Raw genomic sequence first — 26,245 nt, 5'->3', positions numbered from 1 at the left:
CCGATAGGGCCGCCGCCGCCGGTACCGAAGCTGGCAGGGGTAACAGCTGCGGTGGTCTCTCCTCCGATTTCACCGACGGCACTATCGCCCCGCAAGAGCCGCCTCCCATGGAGGGATTGGGATTGGTTTAAGGAATGGAGGCGATGAGGAGATCGATTAGAAATGGTTTCCCTTTATCGAATAGAAGATGGAGAGAGAGGAATGAGGAGCGTATGGGCGAGAAGCTCCCACGTCTTGGACTCGAGGCTGGTCGATACTGTGGCCGGCGATGTGTGGAGCCGTGTTGCTGCTGGCTTCCAAAAAGCTAGAACTGGTTTGGTTGTGGAGCCGAACAAATTATATATTTATTATAAAAATCTTGGGTCATTTGCATAGATAATTCACATTTTTAAAAAAATAGTACCTCCCAAAAAATAATTAACTAATAAAATAATGACAAAGTCCTTATTAAGTTATTATTAGACCTCGCAATAGTGTTGACAGTTGAATGTGAGTCTGGCACAGATTCGGTCGAAGTAACAAGTATGGCTAAGAATTTTTGTTTGGTGACGCATAACCTTAGCTCTTCTTTTTATGACTTTTAGGGTTTTGTGGATTGCATTTCTCACCCCTGTGTTTCACTTGCCAACGAGCTCCTATTTTTAGAGGAAATCAATCTTCATGGTATCAGGGCAGTCTTAATTAGATTGTGCTTCTTCAAGTGTCTCGCATTCAAGCAACTAATGGTGTCTCGCATTCGAGCCGACATTCTCGTCACCTGCAAAACCAATGGGCCTTTAAGGTATAAAAGTCTTGAAATTTTTTTAGGAATGTGAGCAAGTTGTATTAATGATAAATGTTACACTTTTATTTCTTGATAAAACTCTTATGTAATACTCTACGTGATGTTGAAAACAGATGTTTATGATGTTTCAAGTAGTATTTATTCAAATACTCCACATAATACTCTTTGTTGAGTTATTTGTTGATTTTTTTTTTATAGTTTGGCGTGTACTACCTAAGTTGTGAATGGCCATCACGTAATTATGTAGTGAAATCAAAATTTTATGATGCTTTAAATATTTTTTGTTGAAGAAATTGACCTTTTCAAGCTTCGTCTAATGAAAATGTATTACTTTATTCCTGAAAAAAACATATATTGTATCCTTTTATAATGATAAAATAAGATTTTCATTATGTTTTATGCTATATTTGTTTAGTATATTTTTTTTTATTTTAGACAAAGTTTGAGAGTTAAACTATTAATGTAATGCCTGAATTATGGATTAAACTCTTATTTAATCCTCTAATAATGTTGAAATGAGATTTTTATGATTTTATATGTTAGCTTTGTTAATAAATATGATGATTTTAGATAAAATTTTGGCAAAAAATAGAATATTTTCGTAATTCTCTCATGAAGTTGAAATAAGTTTGTTATGGTGTTTTAGGTTAATTTTCTTTTTTTATTTTTTCAATTTAGAATATATTTTAATGGTGGATTGGGAGTAAATTGGAAGTGTGCTACATGAATCCTGAAGAAAATATTCAAGCAATCCAATTGTGATGCTAAAATGAGCTTTTAATGATATTTAAGTTACATTTGTTTAAAAATATTAAGATTCTAGATTTTTTTTACGAAAGTACAAGTGTGTTGTCTGGGTTTTGAGAGCATGTATATTTCATTAATTTATGAAACATAAAGAATATTTTTATGATATTTTAGGCTAATTATGTTTAATAAATCTTTTATTTTTTATTGTATTTCTACAGTGAAATGATAGTGTAATGTCTGAATGATGAAGCAAGCCCTTATGTAAACCTTATTAATGTTGATATTTGATATTAATGATGTTTTAGGTTGTTATTAATTAAAAATATGTTGATTTCAAACAAATTTTGGGTAATGTATTTGAGGTGCCCTGCTTGAATTTCAAATAGAATGTTTAATTAATACATGAACAATACTGAAATGTTGTGATTTAAGATATTTTTTGCACACTAAAATAAAATATACTACCTTACGCATGAAGAACATCATATGTTTAAATAGTTTATGAAACTTAAAATTATTTTTAATGTAATTTATGGTTAATTTTATTTATTAAAATTTTCATTTGAGGTTATATTTTGACAGTACAACTAAAGTGGTCTGAATGATGAACTTTTATGTAATTCTCTAACAAAGTTGATATTTGGTTTTTATGATGTTTTAAGTTATCCTTGTTAGAAATATGATGATATCAAATAAAATGTGAGCAATATATTTGGAGTCCACTGTCTGAATCCAAAGAAATATATCTAATTAATACACTAAATAAATTTAAAATGAGAGTATTATGATATTTTAGGTTATATTTCCTTATAAATTTATGAGTTTAGACAATCTTTTTTTATATTGTAGTAGAAGTATGTTGCCTTACTTCTGAAGATGAACAATAATAATTAGTTTATGAAGCATGAATAAATTTTTTTTTTGTGTTATAGGTTGACTTTGTTTATTAAATTTTTTAGGCTATATTTTAGCAATACAATTGAAGTGTGTTACATGAATGATGAAATGAATGTCCGTGCAATACTCTAACTATGTTGATATTTGATATTTAAAATATTTTAGATTGCCAATTTTAAGTAATATGATGATTTTAGATAAATTTAGACAACATACTTGGAATATACTATTTGAATCTTGAGTGAAATATTTAATTAGTACACTAACAATATCAAAATGATAGAATAATGATGTTTTAGGACAATTTTATGTAGAGATAGTATAATTCTAGACATGTTTCTTACACTAAAGCATAAATACATTGTCTTCTTCCTGAAGAACAGCCTATGTTTAATTAGTTTTTGAAGTTTAAATTAATTTTTTAAGTGAGTTGAGTTAACACAATTTATTAAATTTTTAATTGAAGGCTATAATTTGGATATAAAATTGAAGCGTACAAATTAAATAATAAAATGAACACTCGTGTGAGCATTTAACAATAATAATATTTGATATTTATGATTATTTGGGTTATCTTTCTTTAGAAATACAATGATTTAAAATATTTTTTTTTGCAAATTGTATGATATATACTGCCTCACTTCAGAAATAAATATCTAATCAATACACCAATGATGTTGAAATGAGAGAGTATGATGTTTAAAATTTCCTTTATGCATAAATATTTCAATTTTAAGTATTTTTTAACTAAAAAATTGAGGTGGACTGCATTACTCTTAAGAACAAGCTATGATTATTAATTTATAAGGCTCAAATATTTTTTTTATGAGATGTCTTAGATTAATTTTGTTTATTAAAATTTTCAATGAAGTATATAAATTTGTATCTATAGTTGAAGTGTAATGTCTGAATGATAAATAAACTGCTTATAAAATTTGTAATAATAATAATATTTGTTATTTATGACTATTTCGGTTATCTCTTTATAACTATGATTATTTTAAGTAAAATATTTTCAATTTATTTGAGGTGTACTTTCTCAATTCTCGAGAGAATCTTTAACTAATACAATATTAATGCTAAAAAAATAATATTATGTTGTTTTAGTTACTTTTGTATATAAACATTATGAATTTAGGCAAAATTTTTTAAATTTATTTGGAGTGTACTGTATGAATCTTGAAGTGAAGTATTATATAATCTTTTACTAATATTGATGTGTTGTTCTTATGATTTTTATGTTACATTTAAAAAAAAATATGATGATTTTAGGCAAAATTTATGCAATTTATTGGGAGTGTCTTGTATTAATTATGAGGTGAACTTTTATTTAATAACTTAATGATGTTAATATTTGATACTAATGATTTTTTATGATATATTTTCCTGGAAATATGATGATTTTATGTAATTATTTTTTCATTTTATCTAGAATGTGTTATGGGAATCCTAAAGAAAATATTTAATTAATATACTAATAATGTTAAAATGAGTGTATTATATTATCTTAGGGTGTCACTTTTTTAGAAATAATATAATTTAAAAAAAAAATTGTACCTTAAAGTAAAAATGTACTGCGTGACTTCGGAAGAACAACTTATATTTATTTAATCTATGAAGTTTAAATCAAAATGTTATGATGTTTTAAGTTAACTTTGTTATTTTTTTTTATTATTATTTGAGGTTGTATTTTGCTATGAAATTGGAGAGTATCGCCTGAATGATGAAGTAAACTTATATGTAATCAATTAAGAGCACTAATACTTGATATTTATGATTTTTTAGATTATTTCTTTAAGAAATGTTATGATTTTAAGCAAAAAATTAGCAATTTCTTTTTTTCATTCATTCATTATGTTTCAGTGCTAAACATACTTGCATATGTTCAGCTATCCTGCCATTGCTTGATTTATTTATGGAAAATTGTCTTAACTTACTTATATATGTTGATATTCCACTATTAGATCATTTGTTATGTGATATATAAATTTTTTTTTTATCTAACGAGGGAGCTGAACATTTATTAATTTACTAAGTTGATTTCCTTTCACCAAGATAATATTTTGAAAGCTCATATTTTGTCTTATTGAGTTATTGAGAGGCAAACTTTTTATATTGGTGATCATTATTGAAGCTTCACTTCATATATCATGCATTGATTATAGGGATGTCAAATAGAGATTAAGAAGTTTTATGAAAAAAGGCTCATTTATCAAGATTAAGCTCAATAAACTTAAAAATTCGAATAGACACTATTCAATTTGTGAAGTATCTTGGTACATTTGTGGCATGTGCACAATGTTTCTGCTTTCAAACTTGTTCTTTCCTAACCTCAACTATACGATTTTAGAGAATTTGTGCAATTACAATGAAAATATTTATATATATAATCGGGCAAGTGTTGTATGTAATGTTTTAATTTCTCTATTTGATGTAATCATGGAGAAAATAATGCTTTAAAAATTGCTTGGATAAATAAGTGGCTTTGTGACTCACTTAACGATCAATGTGTCGTACATAGCAATGAACTTATATTTTTCAAAACAACCAACTTAATATATTATACTTTGTATTGTAAATTTAGTTTTTTAAACATACTTCAGTGTTTTGTCTCATGATAGCTGATGCAAGGCCTTGTATGATGAGGTGACTGAATTTTATTTCATGGAACACAATGTTCCATTGTTGACCTCATTTTTGATGAGGTCAAATTTTTCTCTTTAGGAACCTATGATCTAACCTTAAGACTTTCATTTGGACTATATTAAAGGACTACTGAGGGAATCCACACCCCACATAGAAATTCAATACAATTCTTGACTCCTCTTGTGAAGTCCCAACTGAGTGGTCACAGGCCCCCAAATGTCATTTTGGATGACTAAGACCAGAATGTGGAGACCCAATAATGAGTTCCTATAGGTTCAATCAAGCCTTAGAACAACTTTAGGTGGCTCAGGTTTGGTCTAACGCACACCTACACAAGCTCAAACCCATCAAATTCCCCGTATACCCCAAAAACCCTAAAATCACATACACTAGACCTACCTCTTTAACTCTCTGGGAAACTCACATGGGTGATCCCAAGCCCTTAACCTTTGGTTAAGATGGCTAACACCAACAAGTGGAGACTCAAAAATGAGTTCTCATTTGGTGTCATGTCGTCCCAAGATGGTTATTCATGACATGCATGATCACCTTACCTAATTTCCCAAAATTTCCTAAATTTCCCCCAAATTCCCCAAAATACTCAATTTAACCCCAAAATTCAAGCCTTTCAAATACCAAATTCAAATTCAATTTCACCAAACACCAAATGAAAACCCAAAGCCCCTAATTTTGAGTCAAATATCCAAATCCATGCTAAAATTCCACCAAGTTCAAAAAGTCACCAAATGGCCTACACATAAATTCAAATATGCCAATCCCAAAATCAACTTTTCATGACAAATTCCAAAACCCTTCAAGATCAATCCTAAGCTCAAATAAAAAATCAAAATTCCAAAGTTTTAAAGCCCACTTTGTCAAACTTTAAAAGCCCAAATTAATCCCTTCATGACAAAATTCAAAAGCCCATAAGCTGAGCCCAATTTCAGTTATGATCGAAGCCCACATGGCAAATTCCCTTTCATCATCATACACCTTGACACCCCACATCATACATCCATGATTCACTTCCCAAACCAATCCACTGAAAAGTAGTGCATCATATTGCAAGGACATTTCAATAAAGCTTTATTTCTTCATTAGCTCTTATTCGATATTATTATATGTAATGATTTAATTAGCATCTATTTGCCTTATTATTATTTTTTAAGGTTAAACTACTTTTTAAGGATGATGTTGATACTTATAGGTGGAACATTAGAAAACAAAAAAAATACAAAGAGTGAAAGGACTGTTCGCTCGTACAAATAGCTATGGTTGCAGAATGTTTGCGTATAAATATATGGAAGCAATTACAAGCACCAGGCCTATTAATTGGGCTAACCACAATGGTTGACATGCTAAAATGAATATTTTTATGGTTGAGTTTGTGCATTATTGTCTTCTAATTACATGATTTTTAATATACAACTAATATATGGACAAATAATCCAAAGACATGTCTGTCACAACCCAACCCGAAGCTTAGAATTAACCAAGACGGGAACATAAAATCATATGGTGAGAATTAAATTTTTCTATAATCATTTGATATTTAACATATGAATTATCCACTAATTGAATTAAATTAAATCAATATCATCTCGTTATTGGTTGTTCGTGTCTTCTATAAATGTTATATCTTTTAACGTTCATAGTTAATTGCTTAATTAATTTAAAAAATTAGTTTAAAATAACAATGAGCTGAATGAGGCAGTGAATACATATATATTCTTAAACTACAATAATACAAGAAAATAAAAGTAAATTGCACGCTAGTTAATAAATCAATATTAACAATTTTAATGCTCTCAATGAATCTTATTATATTAATATTATACCAATATTATTCTTTATTTGTACAATTGGCACATGAGCACTATCTAAATGTTTGTGCCAACTAAGATACTTTAATATTAACATTTTTTTTGTATACATGCACGGGTATATTAATGTTCTCCCGCTAGTACCATCAAAGGCTGACTCCATTATAGTCAGTCATGCACGTACAAACAATCAATACAAATTATATCATTAATGATTTCATATCACTCAGTTATAATGCATTAATTATTTCATATTATGAGATTATATGCATTCGTATCAAAGTGATCGATAAATTTTGATAACAAAACAATCAATTACATTAAGCAAGAAAAATTAACCCATAAAACTGGTCTATAGGGGATATCAAAATGGTGCTATAATTTAAGGATGGAAGTACTCACCTCGTTAAAAGATAATCCACTGGCTCTTGATCTCGATTCTTCTAAAATGAAAAGCCTAAAGCATGAATTTCATGTTTATTATATTTTAATTTATGTGTCATGTGTATAGAAATAGCTTTTTAAGTATATTTTTTTTAAAATCAATATTAAATATTTTAATAAATGTTATTAAACTTACTTATATAAGTTCGGGCTCAGACCTACGCGACATTGTCTCCTTCATCTACTACATGCAGAAGTTATGATTTCCACAAGGCTCGGTTTAACCCACACATAACATCTCTTATAAATCCCTCACACAAAGCCACACCTCCTTCTCTGTATAGAGTTGCTCGTCTTATTCCTTTTGCACTTTTCTCCTCTATTCTTCCTCTTAATAAGGGCAATATTACTTTCGACCTATAGATCAGGCCGCACATAGCGCACACTGTACTCGAGCTCATCCCCATGATGAAGATGATGTCTTGTGTCAAATTTAGGGCTGGTCAACCTCTTCTTCCTCCTCGCAACCTCTTCTTTATTTGCAGTCGCACGCTAGCCACTCAAAGCTCAACACCACCTCCTCACAACTTATTCTTATATATTTAACAGGGTGTGATTTGATAAATCACATTTTTAATCAAAATCATACATTACATTTGACTGTATTTTGTCAACCCACTTAAATCATTTTCTTCATTTTAAATAAGAAAACTTCCCTAAAACATGTGTTAGATTAAACACTTAAATGTCAAGGAATATAAATGAGTGATCGTAATTGAATGTTTTTAACTTCTCATCTAAGATGTAATCTACCATGAAACCATTGAACATTATATCCCTTAGAGCCAAATATATCTCATCTGCAACTTATGTTAGGCAGGGAAAATCTTTTGGAATATATTTCATTTTATTTCCATTGATTTTTATACTTACGAAATTACACAGACTATTAACTCCTGCTCCTTCATTATAATTTAAAATTTTCTTATCCTTTTTAGCTTCTCAAACTGGACAAGATAATCATAGAAGTAACATACACCAATTTTCATTTGAGCCATTTTAAAGAAGTCTTTAAGAGAGCTTGCACCAAGTTCAATAAGTCAATGATTGCGCGTTAAATTGAATTGGCTACTTACTAAGTATTAATTATCTTTGATTAAGATCAATTTGCTCAGGGATTAGACTTACTCGACCTTCAATACTAATTCATTGAGCTCATTGTGGACGCATGAAGTCATAACATTCATTCTGACTACTTGCTCAAGGAAACTAAGAAACTTTGCCTCTTCCCTCAATATTAATAAACACATTAGAAATTCTCACTCCAAGAATATGTCAAGGCCACTCACCCTTAGTATAAAAATCATCTTAAACTCTTGAATGACTGCAAAGTACAAGTTAGACTGACTCTTTTTTATAACTTATTATATTAATTCATATATAATATATTCAATGTGACAAAATCATGCAGCAAAAATTTTGTATCATCATTTTTATCTGCATCTATAAATAAAGAATCATGGGTTATGTTTGCTTTTATCCTAGATTCTTCTTAAGATTTCATTATCCTAGATTGTTCTTAAGATTTCATAACTCAATTTAATTATCATTTTCTAAAAGCGCTCAACCTAGCGTGCTTTAAGACCAATTGGATCAGAAAGAATCACTAAGACCAAATATCCTCTCTCGTCCTTTCTTCAAAGTTTTATCTATATCTCTAAGTGATCACTAACACAAATATCATTCAACAACAAATATTTAATAAAATTTAGTAAGAAAACACATATCTTATTATAACTCACAACATTATGTTGATTAAGCAGTCAAGATTTTCTTAAAAGTGTAAAATAAGCATTTGATATACAATATTAATTTTTTTCAAGTTAAAAGTTAATCATTAATCTCAATGTTTGTTTTCTTTAAATTTTTTTAAATGTTTTATTTGTTTATAAAAATACAACATTCTAAAATCAAATAAGCTAATTATAATATATTTTTATTTAAGAAATACTTTTAAGAAAATACTAGTGTCAAACTAACTAAATAAAAAGGAAAAAAAAAAAAAAAAACTGTTAATCCCCCTTAAGAAAATACTAGTGTCAAACTAACTAAATAAAAAAGAAAAAAAAAAAAAAAAACTGTTAATCCCCCTTCCTCCCCTGCACGATTTCGCCCTAACCCGCACCTTTCGCGTGCTTCCCTTTCGCGTGCTTCCCTTTCGCGTGCTTCCCTTTCGCGTGCTTCCCTTTCGCGTGCTTCAACTTCTCTACATACCATAAATCCGTCTTCCAACGGGATTTACTGAATACTGAATTTACGGCAACGCGGAGGAAAAACGGGATTTAAGAACCCGTGGAAACTTTTTTGGTTTTCCGTCGAAGCCCAAATCCGCAATAGAAAAATCCCTAACCAGTTGTCCTGCAGTTTCCTCGCATTCAACTCACAGGGCTCCGCTTCCGTCCATGCCCATGCCCTAGCTGCCGCGATTTGTGAACAAAATAGGAGGAATAGGAAACTTTGACCTCGTTACTGTTCAAATGATGAACGGTGATTTGCAACTGGAAAAGCTCCGGCAAGGAAGTGGAGGACGTAGTTTCAGATTACTCTTTGACAAATATATAATGTAAAATTGTTGGTAGAGATTGATTTTTTTTTTAATCTAAAGTTAACTCATTAAGTGCTTGCTCTCCTCCTTGCAGGTGCCAACTCATGATCAACTAATCTCCTCTTCTCCTTCTGTCATTCTTCATCTCTCTTTCCCGCAGTTCCGCTCTCTAATAATGGAAGGGCTAATTGTCTCCGACGCTAATCTTACAATATACATTCATCCCTCGATGTTCAAAAGTATACGAGGAGCCATTCTTAGCCAGCTTAGCTCTCTCCTTTTCAAGTAATTCCCCTGACTTTTCTAATACGCTTGCTTTGTTTTTTTTTCTTTTCCCTAAAATAGATTCATTTTGTGTATCAATTACTTCAACAGAACAATTGTTTACTACAACGTTGTACACTGTAACAAATTCTCCTTTCTTGGCCTGATTTATTATTATTATTATTATTGTGCTATCAATTTGTCAAATTCATGAACTATAGGTGATTATATTTCAATAATGATGAACTGCTGCGAATGGCAGTAAGGCTTAGAATTTTGTTGCATTTTAATTTTAAATTTTTATTTTTTTTTATAGATATGATGAAGTATTTGAAGGTGTGCCATTGGCTTACCAAGTGGATGGTCTGAGTAGAACTGCTAGGATTCTTCGAGGTTTGATTCCATATGTTGAGGTAAAGGTGAGGGCAAGTCTGCTACTTTTTTCTCCGAAGCCAGACATGTTAATAGGTGCGTGTTTTGTTTGCCTTGATGGTTTACCTTTTTATTAGTCCAGCACACATTTTTTTTATTTCATACTTTTTACATTTTTATGAGAGGGATTTATCGGAAAAAAAAGGAATTATTTGCTTGCTCTTGCTGTTTAATAATAATACTGGACTAATGACTTATTCAGTTTGAAGGAGTTGGAGGGATGCAAATGCATTTTACATAGTGTTTTTAGGTGTTTGGTTTCAATGTAATTCATATGTAAGAATGAATTTATCTAAGAAATGTTGGCAAATGTATTTTTTTTTTACTTTTTGGCAATTCCTTATCAAGCTACAGTAAAAAAATGAAAGATTTATTTTTTTTTTAATTTAATTTAATTTAATTTTAGGCGTTTTAATGATTATGGAATTATCTTCCCCCTCCCCACAAGAAACAAGAACTCAATTTCACATCAACCAGATAAGAAAAAAAAGCCCACTTGATGTCTTGTCTACCAAACCACGATAAAAAATAATTTCAATTTAATTCATTTAACATTTATATTTTTTATTTTTCTCTTTTAATTCCTTCAAACCCAATAGAACCTAAGTAAAGAATAAAAGCTACAATCATAGATTATATATTCTGTGTATGGAGAGTTGTGTTGAAAAAAAATGGTCTCTATAATTTATTCTTGAACCAAGGAATTCAGTTTAATTTTGGGATTCATCACTTTTCAGTTTTATACTACAATAAGTATTGCTCTATATTAGAGCAACAAATCTCCATGTCATATCAATTTTATCTGTGAATTACATCCCTTGATTAGCTTTAGTGCCCTTACTCAACACCATTGCGGTTATTTTCCACACACTCATAGCTCCACCGATTCTTGGATCTAGAATTAAGGAGAATGTGCTAAACAAACCTTCCTCTCTAAGTGTGGTGCAGAAGGGATAGTTTATATGTTCCTAAAATCACGATTTTGATTGACCTTTCACCATGAAACCCCAATAACATCAATCTAGCTTAAGGGATGTATTTGACTTAAGGTGTAATAGTTAATGTAATGGGATTATTGAGATGGATAGGCCTTACAGTACCAAACTCTAGTTCAGGAATTTTTTTCATCTAATTGAGTTTTGCCAATCAAAGCATTTTATAGTGAACTACATGGACTAATAAGAGGGTGATATGCATTGAAGGAGTTGAAAGAGAATTGAATTAAAAACTAGGTTTTTAAGAGTTTCACTAAACTTTTTATCATTTTCGAGCTCTCTTAATTTTTCTCATTAAGTGTCTCTTCTTTCTTGTTGGGTGTTCTACTTTCTGAACAATTTGTATTTGAAGGTGTGTTTGATTTCCAAGGGGCTTATTAGATTCAAAGTAGTTTTCTTTTCATTTTATCATTTTAACCCCCATTAACATGCAGGAAGAATCTACACTCTAATGGCAATATGATTTTGTATTGGTTGGCATTTGTTACTTTGATTTCAACCACACATCATATCTTAGATATATGATTGAGGAAAATGAGTAGACAGCCCTTTGTTTTTAGCGCTAGATGCAAAAGAGGTGATATATGTTTGTAGTATCAAGGTTATGATAGACCTTGAATTATGAAACATCATTAATGTGAATCAAGGTGAAGGAATTTCCTTGATTGCAATTATAAAAGCAATTTTAATAAAATTTCTTGAATAAACAAGTCATACAATGAGAAATTCTGTTTTAGGCATTCCTTCTGTTAATGGTTTTTGGCCAATCAAAGATCTTTATGTTAAGGTGTATGATCTAGGAGTATTCTGACTTGATGATAAGTACTAATGAAACTGAGTTGCAAATAAGGTTCCATATAGTTAAATTTCTTGAGCTCTTCTGAGATTTTTCCTGGAATCTTTCGTTTTGCTCAGAAGTATATCCTTTTCCTTCTAACTTCCTTAATTGCTCTTGAATAATCTCCTTCCCAACATAGTCTCGGGTAGAGAGAGAATACAAAAGATATTGTGCTCTTAATAGGGGAAATTTAAGGTTTAGGATAACTTGAGATGGCTGAAATTAGCAAGGCTTGGATACGCCTTGGCTGGCTAGGGATAATAGAGCTTGTTGGAAAGGTATTTTTGAGAGGGTGATTGCAGGAACTTCGATCTTGATTGCATTAAAAGAAATTTAATACATGGAGCTATTTATAGCTATCCAATAATAATTCATAAGGTAAGAAATCCTAAGAAGATGCAATAAATGATAGGAATTAGCTTTTTATAAACATGCAAAATATTCAATAAGGCGACCCATTATCTTAATAAATTGTAAAATTTATAATAAATTAAATGTCAATTAAGTAATCATGAAAAGTAGTATTTCATTCTCATCAATCTATGGTCACATCACTAGCGTTTTGAAATGCCTCATGTGATAGGAATCACAGAACGAACAATTCCCAACTTTATCGGGGTTTAGGATCAAGTATAAACTAAACAACACTTCAAAATAATGAGATCGCATCAATTCGATAAAAAATCAGAACAAAAATTAAAATAGAAATATAATCAAAACAACTAGAAAAACACAACAATTTTTGTGGAAAAACCTAAGTACAAGAAAAAACTACGGAACTACACCACCATAAAATTTCACTATAAATTCAGAAGGTCTTAAAAGAACTTACATAATTTTTCTCTTGACACAAATAAAACTCATATGACTTGCTATACAATCTTTCCTCTTCGATCCGACGCAAAAATCACATAGAATCACTGAAATTTACCTCTTTGACCCTCGTCACATTCACTAGGATGCTTGTTGAAGAATGTTGAAAGAAGATAAACCAAGCCCTTACACCACTCAACATCGGGATTAAAAATCAATTCCCGACGCTAGCCACTTCTGACGCATAGACTTCCGAACTGCTGCCTATGCTCCAAGCTCTCGGGAAACATGCGCCTATATGGGCGCTTATTCGCTGGCTTCTCTTTTCGAGCAACACCCAAGTGGGCGCTTAAGCGCCCATAGTCCCAACACATAGGCGCCGGGTGCTCTGTCCCTTTGCTAACCAAATCAGTCTCCACATAGCAATCTCCCACTTGGAGACTGATTGTACTGTACCCGCACCTCCATCTGAATCGCCTTCATAGTCATGTGCTGTGGTCACACATCGTGGTGTGACTCAACCCCAATCTCAATCTTCATGAAACCCAACTGAAGCCAAACATAGCTTCAGTTTCTTAATAGTCATCACCTTTGTCAACATATCCGCAAGATTCTCAGCTGCATGTATCTTTTCCAGAAATAACTTATCTTCTCGAAGAGATTTAATGAAATGATACATGAGCTGGATGTGTTTCGTCTTGGAATGAAAAATAACGTTCTTAACAAGATGAATCATACTCATACTATCACTGTAGAGTATTCTAATCCCCTGCTCCTTGCCCATCTATGCCATGAAACTCTGTAGCCAAATCATGAAACTCTGTAGCCCTATGCCATGAAACTCTGTAGCCAAATCATCTCCTTGCTAGCATCAGTAATAACAACATATTCGGCCTTCGTAGTAGAAAGTGCAACGATCTTCTGCAATATGGAAACCTAACTCATCACTGCGCTCTCTAATTTGAAGATATAAGCCGTTGTACTTCTTCTATGCTTCACATCTCTTCCCAAATTTGAATCTACGAATCCTTGTAGACTGATTCCTGCACTTCCATATCAAAGTGCCCTGTTGACTGTTCCCCTCAAATAGCAGAGAATCCACTTTACCGCCTCCCAATGTTGTCTGCGCGGATTGCTCTACCTGCTGACCACTCCTACTAGGGCTGTAAACAAGTCGAGCTTGAGCGAGCTCAGGCTTGGCTCGTGTTCGGCTCGTTCGAATTAGCTCGTGTTCGAAATCGGCTCGTGAACAGTGTGTTCTTGTTTGACTCGATTTAAATATTTGTGTTCGGCTCGTGTTCGACTCGAAATTGACTCAGTAAACTAAAATTGAGAAAAATAGATATAAAGTGTGAGATTTGAGTCTGGATCAAATCTATACAAAAGAAGACACTAACCACATTGTCACATGAGATGTTATGATTTAAACTTAGACATAAACATATATAATATATTATTATATAAATAATATATGTAATATATTGTTATATAAAAATTTATATAATTTTTTTTTTCGAGCCATTTCGAGCCGAACACGAGCGAACAAATTGTTGTTCGTATTCTGCTCGTTTACATTTCGAGCTTAAAAATTTGTTTGTGTTCGACTCGTTAGGCTTAACGAACGAGCCGAACACGGGCTGTTCACGAACAACGAGCCAAATTGACAGCCCTAACTCCCACTGGATATGTAATATCTGGTCTGATATAAATCATCGCATACATCAAACTCCCAACTGCTGAAGCATACAGAGTTCTCTCCATTTGTGCTTGTTCTGCTTCAGAGTTTGGCGATAACTCCTTAGATAGTTTGAAGTGACTACTTAAGAGAGTGCAAACTGGTTTCACCATGTTGAACTTCTGTAGGATCTTTTCAACATACTCTGCCTGAGACAACTTTAGTGTTCCTGCACTTCTTTCCCTGCTGATTCTCATCTCGAGGATCTTCTTGGTTGGATTTAAATCCTTCATCTCGACTCACTTGATAAATATTTCTTCAAGTATCTGATTTTATCCATATATGCCATTGTAATTAACATGCCATTCACATACAAAAGAAGCAAAATATACTTGTTATCGAAGTGTTTGATGAAGCAACAATGGTTTTCCTGACACTTAATGTACCTATTGTCGGATATGAACCTGTCAAATCTCCTATACCGCTGTCTCGGGGTCTGCTTCAAGCCATAAAGTCTTTTCTTCAATATGCAGACCAAACCTTCTTTGATAGGAACCTTAGAACCTTGTGGTTGCACCATGTATAACTCCTCCAGATCTCCATGCAAGAAAGCTGTTTTTACATCTATCTACTCCGGATGTAGATCTTCCTCTGCTACCAGACTCAACACAACCTTAATAGTCGTCATCTTCACCAATAAGGAGAAGATCTATGTGTAATCCACTCATTCTTTCTGGTGGAAAACCTTGCTAGCAAACCTTACCTTGAACGCTTGCTACCATCTGACTCCTCTTTCAACTTGTAGACCCATTTGTTGTGCAGTATTCTTTTGACATTTGGTAGTACCGTCAAATCCTAAGTCTGATTAACTACAAAGATTGCATTTCTTAATCCATGGCCTTGAATTTTCACATTGAGTGACCTTCTCAAAGCACTCTGGTTCACCACTATCAGTTAGTAAATAGTGTATAAAAGATAATACCTATGTACAGTCGTCTCACTATGCTGGATCTTCTAACTTTTGTAACAGGTGACTGAGGAACTTTCGATGCTCTTTCTGATTGAACACTACTTTTTTATTTTTCTGATCACCAATATCTTCTATCTCAACATATCTGGATTCTTTAGTAGCTGATAGACTGTCAGAAGTTCTGACACTGTTCTTGTGTATCTCTATTTCATTGAATGTGATATCCCTGCTTGTGATGAATTTCTGATTCTGGTAATCCTAGAACTTGTACCCAAACTCATCTGAGCCATATCAAATGAAGGTGCACTTGATAGATTTTGAGTCAAGCTTGCTCTTGGACCTTACATCAACATGCACATATGTAGAACATCCAAATACTCTTAAATGAGATAGATTTACCTTTTGTCACTTCAGTCTTCTTCAGGCGAGCCTTCAAAGGCACTGATGGACTGCGGCTGATTAGATAAACTGTAGTGTTTATTGCTTCAACCCAAAATTGTTTTGGCAAACCTGCATATAGTCTCATGCTCTTAGCACGCTCCGTGATTAATCTGTTCATGTGCTTAGCTACACCATTCTGTTGCGGTGTTCTTGGGATAGTGAACTCATGCCTGACCTCCTATGTAGCATATAAATTTCTGAACTTCTTATCACGGTACTCACCTCCATTGGCCAATCTGAGACATTTCAGCTTTAAACCTGTCTCATTTCTATCACAACCTTCTATTTCTTAAAGACTTCAAATATATCATATTTCTGCTTTAAGAAATAGACCTATACCTTTATCGCGTGATCATCAATGAATGTGACAAAATATTGAGAACGTTCAATGAATTGAACTTGAGTAGGACCCCATACATCACTATGCACTAACTTCAGTTTCTTTGATTTCATAATTGACCCGCTCGTGGAGGAAGAAATTTTTTTCTGCTTGCCATATATATAGCCCTTACAAAAATATAAATCAACTGATTTCAAACCCAGCTTCGAAAGTAGGGACTTCAAATATTTCTCACTCATATGACCAAGCTTACAATGCCACAGACCTACATCCACACTGGTTCCAGCCACATCAATGAAATTAGCAATTTCATTGATCAGATAAAGGGTGCTTCAATGTTGCTCTGAGCCATCACTAATTCTCCCTGGTCATCTTCCACGAATCACCTATGAAATTAGCAATGAGTCCTGACTTTGCCACCTGGCTCACAGACGTGAAATTTCTCTTCAAACTTGGAACATGTCAAACTTCAGTAAGCTTTCAGACTGTTCCAATTAACAACTTAATATCAACATCACACTTTCCTACTATATTGCAGGCCTTATTATCTCTCAAATAAATCTTCCTTAAATTACTTCGAGTGTAAGTTTTAAATGCCTCTTTATTGGGACAAACATGAAAAGAGGCATCTGAATCTACTATCCAGGATTCAATATTAACTAGGGATAATAGCAGGGAGTCACTTTGGATTTTACCAGTGGAGGCATTAGTAGAGTAACTACTTTCATATCCTCCACCTCCATCTTTTCTTGGAACTTTACAACACTTCATGAAATTCCCCTTCTTACCACAGTTCCAGCATTCTCCTCTGCTTGACTTGAACTTTCATTTCTTGAACTTGGATATGTCTTTTCCTATATTTCTGCCCAAATTTCTTTCCCTGTTATCAGCATTCAGCGCAGAACCTGAAGCTTCACCATTTGTTTTTTTTTGGCAAACTTCTTCATTCAGCATTAGCACGATGTCATCGAAGTTCAACTTCGAAGTCCCTGAAGAATTACTCACCGTCGTTACCAAGCCATCCTAGCTTTCCTGCAATGAAGATTGTATTACCAGTGCTCTGGTTGCATCATCAAACATGATCTCTACATAACATAACTGGCTTGTCACAATTTTCAATTTATTGAGATGTTCTGTCACTGAACTGCCTTCCATCATCTTCATGTTGAATAATTTTTTCATAAAAAAAATCTTATTGGAAACATAAGGTTTTTTCGTACTTCTTAGCCAGTGTCGCCATGAGATTCATCATAGTTTTCTTATTCACAATGTTGAACGCAACAAATGAGGAAAGTGTCAACCTAATCAAACCCAGTGCCGTTCGATCTAACACTTCCAATTCCTATAGACATACATTCAGGATTTTTCGTGATTCCTTGTAGTGACTAGTATAATTTTTTCTGCTACAGCAATTCCTCCGCCTACATCTTCCAAAAAGCGAAGTTCGTCCTGTTGAACTTCTCCTCTTTGAAGCTTGCTTCTGCGGCCGTTGCTCCAACTCGATTCGAACCCCTCTATGATACCAGTTGATAGAAATTACACAACGAATAATTCCCAACTTTACTGGGGCTTATGATCAATTAAAAATTAAATCACATCGCAGAATAATGAGATCACGCTAATTCGTATAAAAACCACCAAAAAAATCAAAGTAGCCAGAAAAGCACACGAAAATTTACGTGGAAAAACCTGAGAACGGGAAAAAATCACGGAGCTACACCACCAGAAATTTTCACTATAAAATTCAGAAGTTTTTATAAAGAACTTGCACAAGTTTTCTCTCCACACACAAAGAAACTTACAGGACTCTATTCACAATCTTCACTCTCCGGTCCAACGCAAAAAATCACCTTCACCGGGATGCTCATCAAAGAATACCGAAGGAGATAAACCAAGCCATTCCTTACGTTGCTCGAAATTGGGATTAAAAACTAATTTCCGACACCAATTGCTCTTGGCGCATAGGCGCTCAAACTTGGCGCCTATGCGCAAAGCTCTTGTGAAACAAACGCCTGTATGGACACATATGCGCCCAAAGCAGGCACATATGCCCAAAGCCGGGTGCCTACTTCTCTATTCGAGCAACACCCAAGTGGGCGCTTAAACGCTCACAACCTGATACATAGGCGTCGGGTGCTCTGTCCCGCTGCTCACCATATCAGTTTCCACTCATAACATCATGGATTGGAGATGAGCTACTTTGCTTTCATTGTTATTTTTCTATTTTTTTAATTCTTGATTCACTCTTTACATTTGACATTATTTATTTTATCCTTTTTTCTAACTGTTTTTGAATGTATTGGTCTATTTGAAATGACAAGATTGAGTATTTTGACAATATTTTATAATTTTTAATATCATGAAGGCTTAAAGTAACAAAACTATAATTAGGTTAATTTTATTGTATGGATCCAAATTTTTAACTGAAAAAAAATCATTTATGTCAAGTTGATTGTAACATAAATGAGAAGGTAAGATTGATGTCTAGGAACGATAAATTAAGAATTGCTATAGTAGAGAAAAAGGTGGAGTGAAATTTGTTGAAGGTATGATGGCTTAAAATAGACTTTGGTAGTTTGGAGGTATACTAAGAAGGATAGAGAATATGACTATTCGACGAGTTGATAAAACTAGATTGGAACTTTTTTAGAATTATTTGTAAAGAATAGCTTTAGCATTTTATACAACACTTAAGAGGAGCAAATGGAAAATGACGGTTCATAACACTGGCCACAAATTGCAGGGGTAAGGATTAAGAAGGTGATTGCCCAATTATGGGATGTTAACTGATTGGAGTTTTTTTTTTATTTGTTTTTTAATTTTCATTTGACACATTATTAATTAGTCCCAATTAATGAGGCATGTATTTTAGTTTTTTTTATTCTTAGAAAATGATTTCGTTGGAAAATTTTATAGTTATCACATGATGCTTATGCTTTGCTACTGTTTGATTAGGATGAAAGTGAAACTTAGATGTTAATTAGTAGATTGAAAAATGACTAGTTGCTATGGTTGAAACATATCATCTTTTTTTTCTCCTTATATTTGTTTGAATTGCTTCGTTCTGGAAAGCTCTGCATTTTATTGTACATTGAATTGTAGTAATTTTCTCTTATCACTTCAGAAGGGAAGGTTGTCAAGCTTGGCAGAGAATCTGTACATGCCACTGTACTTGGATTTTCTTCAGCTGCCATTATGTTGGAAGATATACGTGGAGAATTCAAGTATAAGACTGTAAGATGCTTTCCTGTTTACTTTGATTGCCTGTTTCAGGGTTTGACTTTTTTCTAACAATTAAGTTTTTTTGGTAGAGGGATGGTGTGGCAACTTTTACAAGCAGATATCACAAGCACCATTCGATTAAAGTTGGTAGCATCATACGGTTCACAGTGAAAGGGTAAGCACAACAAAATTGTTAGCATATGAGCTGCTAAATCTCCAATTGTGAAGACTTATTCTGTTTTAATATAGAAATAATAATCTATTAAACTATGTGAAACATGGGGAATAAAGTCTATTTACAAGTTTATGTTAGATGTAGAGAAAATGGCATGACATTGGAGAAGTGAAGGCTCATAACTTCCCTGGATTTCACTTTGACATGGCCTAAGTGTTAGGGTCAGTGTTCTGAAAAAATAATAGGAGAATAAAAGCACCTAGTTCAAGTCAGAGCATAACCTTTCGTTAATAGTTCATCACTCACCGAGTCTTGATTCTTTAAGTTAAGATGAGTGTTGGTGAGAATTTAATCCAACCGAATTGTCTGCTTTTGTCTCAACTCAGTTGACATTTAAGAGGGGGCAATTGGGGTGTGACAGCTTGTTAATATTGAATGTTGAATCTTTTTTAACTTATTTAAACCATAAAGGGATCATAAGCATAATATGCATCATAAGCATAAGAATCTTATAACTAAGGCCCCATTTGGGGCAGTTTAGGCGTTTCGAAAACGCCGTTGCCGTGTTTGAAAAATGCGTCCGCGCTGCATTTTGGTGCAGCCTCGATACACACTTCCCAAATTTGTTAATAGGCCTGCGTCCTGCGTTCACGACTCGCGTTAGGATAAAGAATTCCTCCCGTGCCCTTCTTCGCTCTCCCTCGCCCTCTCCCCGATCTTCCTTCCGCTCTTTCACCCCACCGTGATCGCGTCATATGAGGTATGTTTTCGGTATCGATTATGGTATCAATTCCTTCTGCGCTTTCACCCTCTCCGATCTTCCTTCCTTCTGCTCCTTCATCCTGAACATATGACAAGTCTTATTTCTCTGTTGGTTTGTTTTCGGAGGTGGAGTTGCAAGTAAGCAATTTTCTTAATTTTGTGCCAAGATTTATGAATTTTTTAGTGGATTTTCATTATTTTGCACGGGAATGTTGGGATAACTACTGTGGAGCAATTTGGTTTTTCATACTTCAAACATTAACAATTTGCTTGAGAATGTTGGTATAAGTAGTTTGGAGCAAATTTTTGCCATTGTGATTGTTGCTCGGGAAAGTTGGTATAACTACGGAAAGTGTTTATTTTCAGTGAGAATTGGAATTGTGGTAGTGATCCTTTTCGATTCTTACGATTGACATGCTTTAGAAATCATAAATATTCCCCTTTTTACTTTCATCTGTTGTTATGGACATTTTGTGTCAAGGACTGTATTGATGGCTTGTTATGTGGATCAGGAAAGCCTATTTATTTTACTAGAATTCAAAAAAGAGATTGTAATATTGTCACTAGATGAGAATTGATGAATCAAATACAAATGTTATAACACTCTTCAGGAGTAGAAAAAAACTTTTGTTAGCATTGTTTTTGGAATAGTTGTGGGAGCAGTTTATATATATTTAAGGTTGTTTTTATTGCCTTTCACCCAAATTACTTGTCTCAAAGTTCATGAAGGCAAAGTGCTATTGTTATCATTGAATTTTGACTATGATATTTATCACAAGCTTTGCATTGTTTTAGCTTGTGATATTGATGATTTCCATAAATAGGTTTATGGTTCTTTCGTGACATTATTTTATCAATCGTGGAAAAGCTTGATTCTCTCGTTGCATCATTTTACCAACCATACACATGCGATATTTTGAGGGTTGGTGCAGTGGAGAAGCATTAATCAATTCTCTCATAAAGAAAAATCTTCTTTTATATTTTCTATACAATTATATTGTATGTAACCTATGAAAAAGATCTATGCTAAAGGCTAAAGATCGGTACAATTATATTGTATATTTGAGGGTTGGTGCAACGGAGAAGCATGATTCTTTTGTGACACTAGCTTGTGCTCTGATATATTGTTCATGATGCATATATATATTGAGACAAATATGCAGGCATATATTGACTGTAACTATTATCATATCTGAAGTATTTGAGGACAACATTTGAATTTTCCTTCCCCATGACACATATTGAGGTTTAAAAATTGCAAAATTCTTTGGCTAAGTCTTATCAATGTTATCTTTTTTTTGCCTCCCTTCTATTACATACTGGAAAGTCAAGTTGTGGTTTATCTTTGATTTGCTGAAATTTTCATGTTGTTCAGATAGTTAACCATTTGGACCTGTAGTTTAAGGTGTAGTACAAGGTGTAAGACAGTGCCGCTGAGGACAAACAACGTTAGAGTTTTAAATTGAACATTTTAATAGTTTTACTTTTACTTGTAATTGTATTTCTCCGTATTTTATTTCTTTTGATACTCACAAAATAGTGAGCACAGCATTTTATTTTTTTTAACTAATCTGTAACAGTTTGAGGCTTCTGTTCTATCTATTAGTTTCCCCATACAATTATTTTGCAAACAACTTTACAAAACATGACCAGAATGATCATTTGTCCAACAATAGCTGCCAGTAAGCTGTTCTGAATAAGCTTCCCCAAACAACAAACCAGCTTATCATGTCAGATCATCAGAATAATCTGCTTATCAACAAATTATAATTAATCTATAACTGTCCCAAACAAATCCTAAATAACGATGTATATGCATAAAGCATGCATGTTAATTAATATGTTTGATACGTATTTATGCATTTTATAAATTTATGGTCTATGTGTAGTCACACAAATTTTTTAATTATGCTCTCTCAAATCATAGTGCTCCTTGGTCTTATGCATTATATAATAAACTTTAACATAATTTCATAGACTGTATAATCACATTCAAATAATGATCAATCACATAACCCTCACTCTAATTTTCATAGCACCAATCAAATATCAAATATGGTGTAGTCAAAATAATGAAATCGGTTGAACCTAATACAAGCCATGTTGATCACCTATTATGCGTCATTGTGTCATTGCTATTTGAGATCATAATATGCATTCAATGACACTCTATGTGCTTGTGCAATACCATGTCAACGTATTAGCCACCATTTTGTGCAAATGGCCCTCTCTAGCAATGTTGTCTTTAAATGGGTTTAAACCACATCACATTTTCATTCTTTGTCGGCAAATATAAGATTTTCTAGAAGGCCCACATGCCTTTTGTAATTTTAACTCTGGGGCTATATATAAATTTATAAGGTATTCTAAATAATTTTGAAAATATCAAAAGGCTCATCTAAAGCATAAAAAATTCTTGAAAAAATAGAAGAATTGTAAAAATTTCTGTATACATTTTAAAGACAATTTATGGAGGAATCAAAATGTGAAACCTCAATTTTCTCCTTAATAAAATATTTCAAAATAATAAAAATTCTAAGTGGCAGACGGAACATAAAGTGGGTGAAAATGATTAGAAAATATAAAAAATCTTAGAATAAATCTTTTGGCTTTTGATGGTAGAGTTAACAAAATCCACAGCATAACATCCCATTATGTCATAAATAATACCTCTTTTAAATTCAAGAAAATCTTGAATGAACTATATTTGATTGATTAGCATAAATCATGCTGCTATGCTGCTCCATACTAATCAATGACTATGAGCTCTTATCTTTTGTTGTTTAAAATAACTATCATGTTCACAGCTTGTGTTACTACCTCAATTTGTATATTAATACAACAACCACCTAGAAGCAGATCAAAATGTCAACAATGCTTAATTGACCATGAAAACCAAATATAATTAGATAGAGTTTATAACAATTGATGCTAATAAAATCAATTTCATTCCCTTTAAAGAAGTACCCGATCAAATTTTACTTGGGAAATTTATTCCAACTAATTTAGAGATCTTCAATGGAGTCATTGTGATATCCAAACTTCAAGGAATAAGGTAAAGTTCGACACAATTGAATAGTACTTAAAATTTTCATCTTTCAGAATTTGATCGAAATAATCTTATTAAATTCTATACATGAAATCAATCAATTCCATATAAAGCATCATGTATGAATTATTATTAGATTGGAAGATATAAATTTTCAAAGTTATATATTTAATTAATCTAATTAATCCTCCTTTAATCCGCTCAACACTGTAGCCCATTGCCACTTACGCCTTTTATTCATTTTGATCGGTCGAATAGGGCATTCCATGCTTCAATTTTCTCTCTTGAATCATTCTCCTTTCCCTATTTCCTTCCCTCTCTCCGATTCCCCTACTCCTTCATGCGAAAGCTGTAGCTCGGGAGAAGCCGGGAGCCGCGACCCTTGCTATAGTGCAAGGGGCGAACAATCCGCGATCCGAGTGGCTACCTGTCCCAGCTCGCAATTTAGGGTCCCAGGGTGAAATCCAATGGTACAAATCCCTTTCTCTCTCAATTCTAAGCTTTCAATTCCTTCATCACTATTCCGTTTTGACTTTTGCCTCATTTTTCATGTTTTTCTCATTTCCAACAGCCATTAAAGGCATTGATTGTGTGTCGGAAGCATCAAAAATCTTTTATGAGCTTCTGAATTGGTTTTAGCACGAGTTCAGTGAAGGGGAAGTTAAGTTGGAGGTGATAGGAAGAAGATTAACTGGTTTCGAAAAACGATTTATGCTAAAAAGCTCATTTATGATATGTTTCGGGCGAATAAGTTATGTTTTGGGTTAAATCATGTTATGTACCCAAATTTTATGAATTCATATGATATCTATGCTCCCCAGATTGTGTATATGAGACGTGAGCTCAGGCAAGCATATAAAAACTCATCGTGGGTCTGCTTCGTCTAGTTAGGTGGAATAATTTTGTGCTAAACTAAGAAAAATACTCTTCTATAGATTTCACATGGTTTCTAGTTTGACACTGACTCATTTAGTAATTCTGGCATATTGTAGATGGATACCTGCAATTAATTTAAGAATGTGAGTTGACTTTTATTATATTATACATGATTCTAAGTTATTTTTTAATTCAAATGATTATGCATATGACACTGATTGCTTGAAGATATTAATTGTGTTATGATTCATGCTTATGAGATATAAAATACCTAATTGTAGGAATTATGCTTTATGAAATGCTTGATGAATGTTGCTACAAGTATTATGCTTTAAAAATTATCACAAGTAATGCTATGGATAGACTTTTGTATGAGTGTTTGTAAGTACATTATGCATATATGTATTTACGACTCCCGATATTTATACATGGATGAAACTCTAGGAATCATTGTAATTTGGCGGTGACAGAACATTAGAGATTCATGGGTATTAGGAGGGTTGTGGATAACTTCTGTGTTGAGAGAAACCCAATCTTTATCGATAGTTTATATGGTCTTTGGGGCAGGACGACGACCCATGATGAAAGAACATGAAAATTTTTGAACCGTATACATTAAACAAGTTACATTATTATGATATGGCTTATGATTTCAAGCTTACGACTTGCATGTAACACTATAGTTGATTTTTATACCACATGTACCCACACTTTTTTTATGTTTTATATTATGTCAGCATGTTTAGTTTCATAAGAGCATGCACATTACTTTCTTTCCATGTTTAAAATCTTATTTTAGCTTTGATGATTTTGCTGAGCTAGTTTTGCTCACTCTATGTTGTTGCCTTCCAGTTTGGGGTAACAAACACTGAAGAGAGTAACCATGTGTGATTTGTACAACTTTTTGTTCCATAGTTGGTATTTTGTACAATATTTTTGGGTATGCATTTAATTATTAGATTTAACAGTTCTGTATGTTTTGATGATATGATTTTCATGTTTCTGTAAATATGAACGAACTTTAACATGCAATGTATCACGTATGTATGACGATTCAGTTAGATTATGGGTCATGATTAATAAAGTCAGAACGAGTTCTGGTGAGTAGGGTTGTCAAAACGGCTCGTTGTTTGCAAACAGCTCGTGTTCGACTCGTTAAGAAGCTCGTGTTCGGTTCGTTAATTTTGTTCGATAAGTTAACGAGCCGAACACGAACTAAGATGTGTTCGGCTCGTTTTGACTCGAAATACTACTCATCAAGTTTATATATATATTAAGTAGTATTTTAAAAAAATCTAACTGACTACAAGACTACAAAGATTTATAATCAATTAAAATATTGATTAAGAAAATAGAATAAAAATTATTAAATTAGATTCAAATGATGTTTTAATATAAACAATAATTTTTAAATCTTGCTCAAACCCTTATCGTATTTTGGCTACGTGATTAGGGCTGTTAAAAAGACTCTTTGTTCGTGAACAACTCGTGTTTGGTTCGTTAA

The 26,245-nt window shown here is 32.9% G+C and overlaps 2 protein-coding genes across 3 annotated transcripts in view; one reads left to right on the top strand and one right to left on the bottom strand.

Annotated features, from left to right (window-relative positions):
• Window positions 1-299, bottom strand: part of LOC110022462 (E3 ubiquitin-protein ligase COP1) — a 42,152-nt gene extending 41,853 nt beyond the window's left edge. The window contains exon 1 of the mRNA XM_020721412.1: window positions 1-299. This exon is cut by the window's left edge and continues 251 nt beyond it. Coding sequence (XP_020577071.1) covers window positions 1-109 — 109 coding nt within the window. The 5' untranslated portion in view covers window positions 110-299.
• A 9,207-nt stretch (window positions 300-9,506) lies between these two features.
• The window catches only part of LOC110022465, a 40,225-nt gene continuing 23,486 nt past the window's right edge, over window positions 9,507-26,245 (top strand). For both annotated transcript variants that reach the window (XM_020721420.1, XM_020721419.1), the window contains exons 1-5: window positions 9,507-9,907; window positions 9,984-10,174; window positions 10,470-10,621; window positions 19,782-19,891; window positions 19,969-20,054. In XM_020721420.1, coding sequence (XP_020577079.1) covers window positions 10,065-10,174; window positions 10,470-10,621; window positions 19,782-19,891; window positions 19,969-20,054 — 458 coding nt within the window. In that variant the 5' untranslated portion in view covers window positions 9,507-9,907; window positions 9,984-10,064. The remainder of the gene's footprint in view (window positions 9,908-9,983; window positions 10,175-10,469; window positions 10,622-19,781; window positions 19,892-19,968; window positions 20,055-26,245) is intronic.

This window comes from Phalaenopsis equestris, unplaced genomic scaffold, assembly GCF_001263595.1.
Source record: "Phalaenopsis equestris unplaced genomic scaffold, ASM126359v1 Scaffold000191, whole genome shotgun sequence".
Taxonomy (NCBI): domain Eukaryota; kingdom Viridiplantae; phylum Streptophyta; class Magnoliopsida; order Asparagales; family Orchidaceae; genus Phalaenopsis; species Phalaenopsis equestris.
The sequence above is the reverse complement of the archived record's forward strand: the minus strand, read 5'-3'. Positions and strand labels throughout refer to the sequence as shown.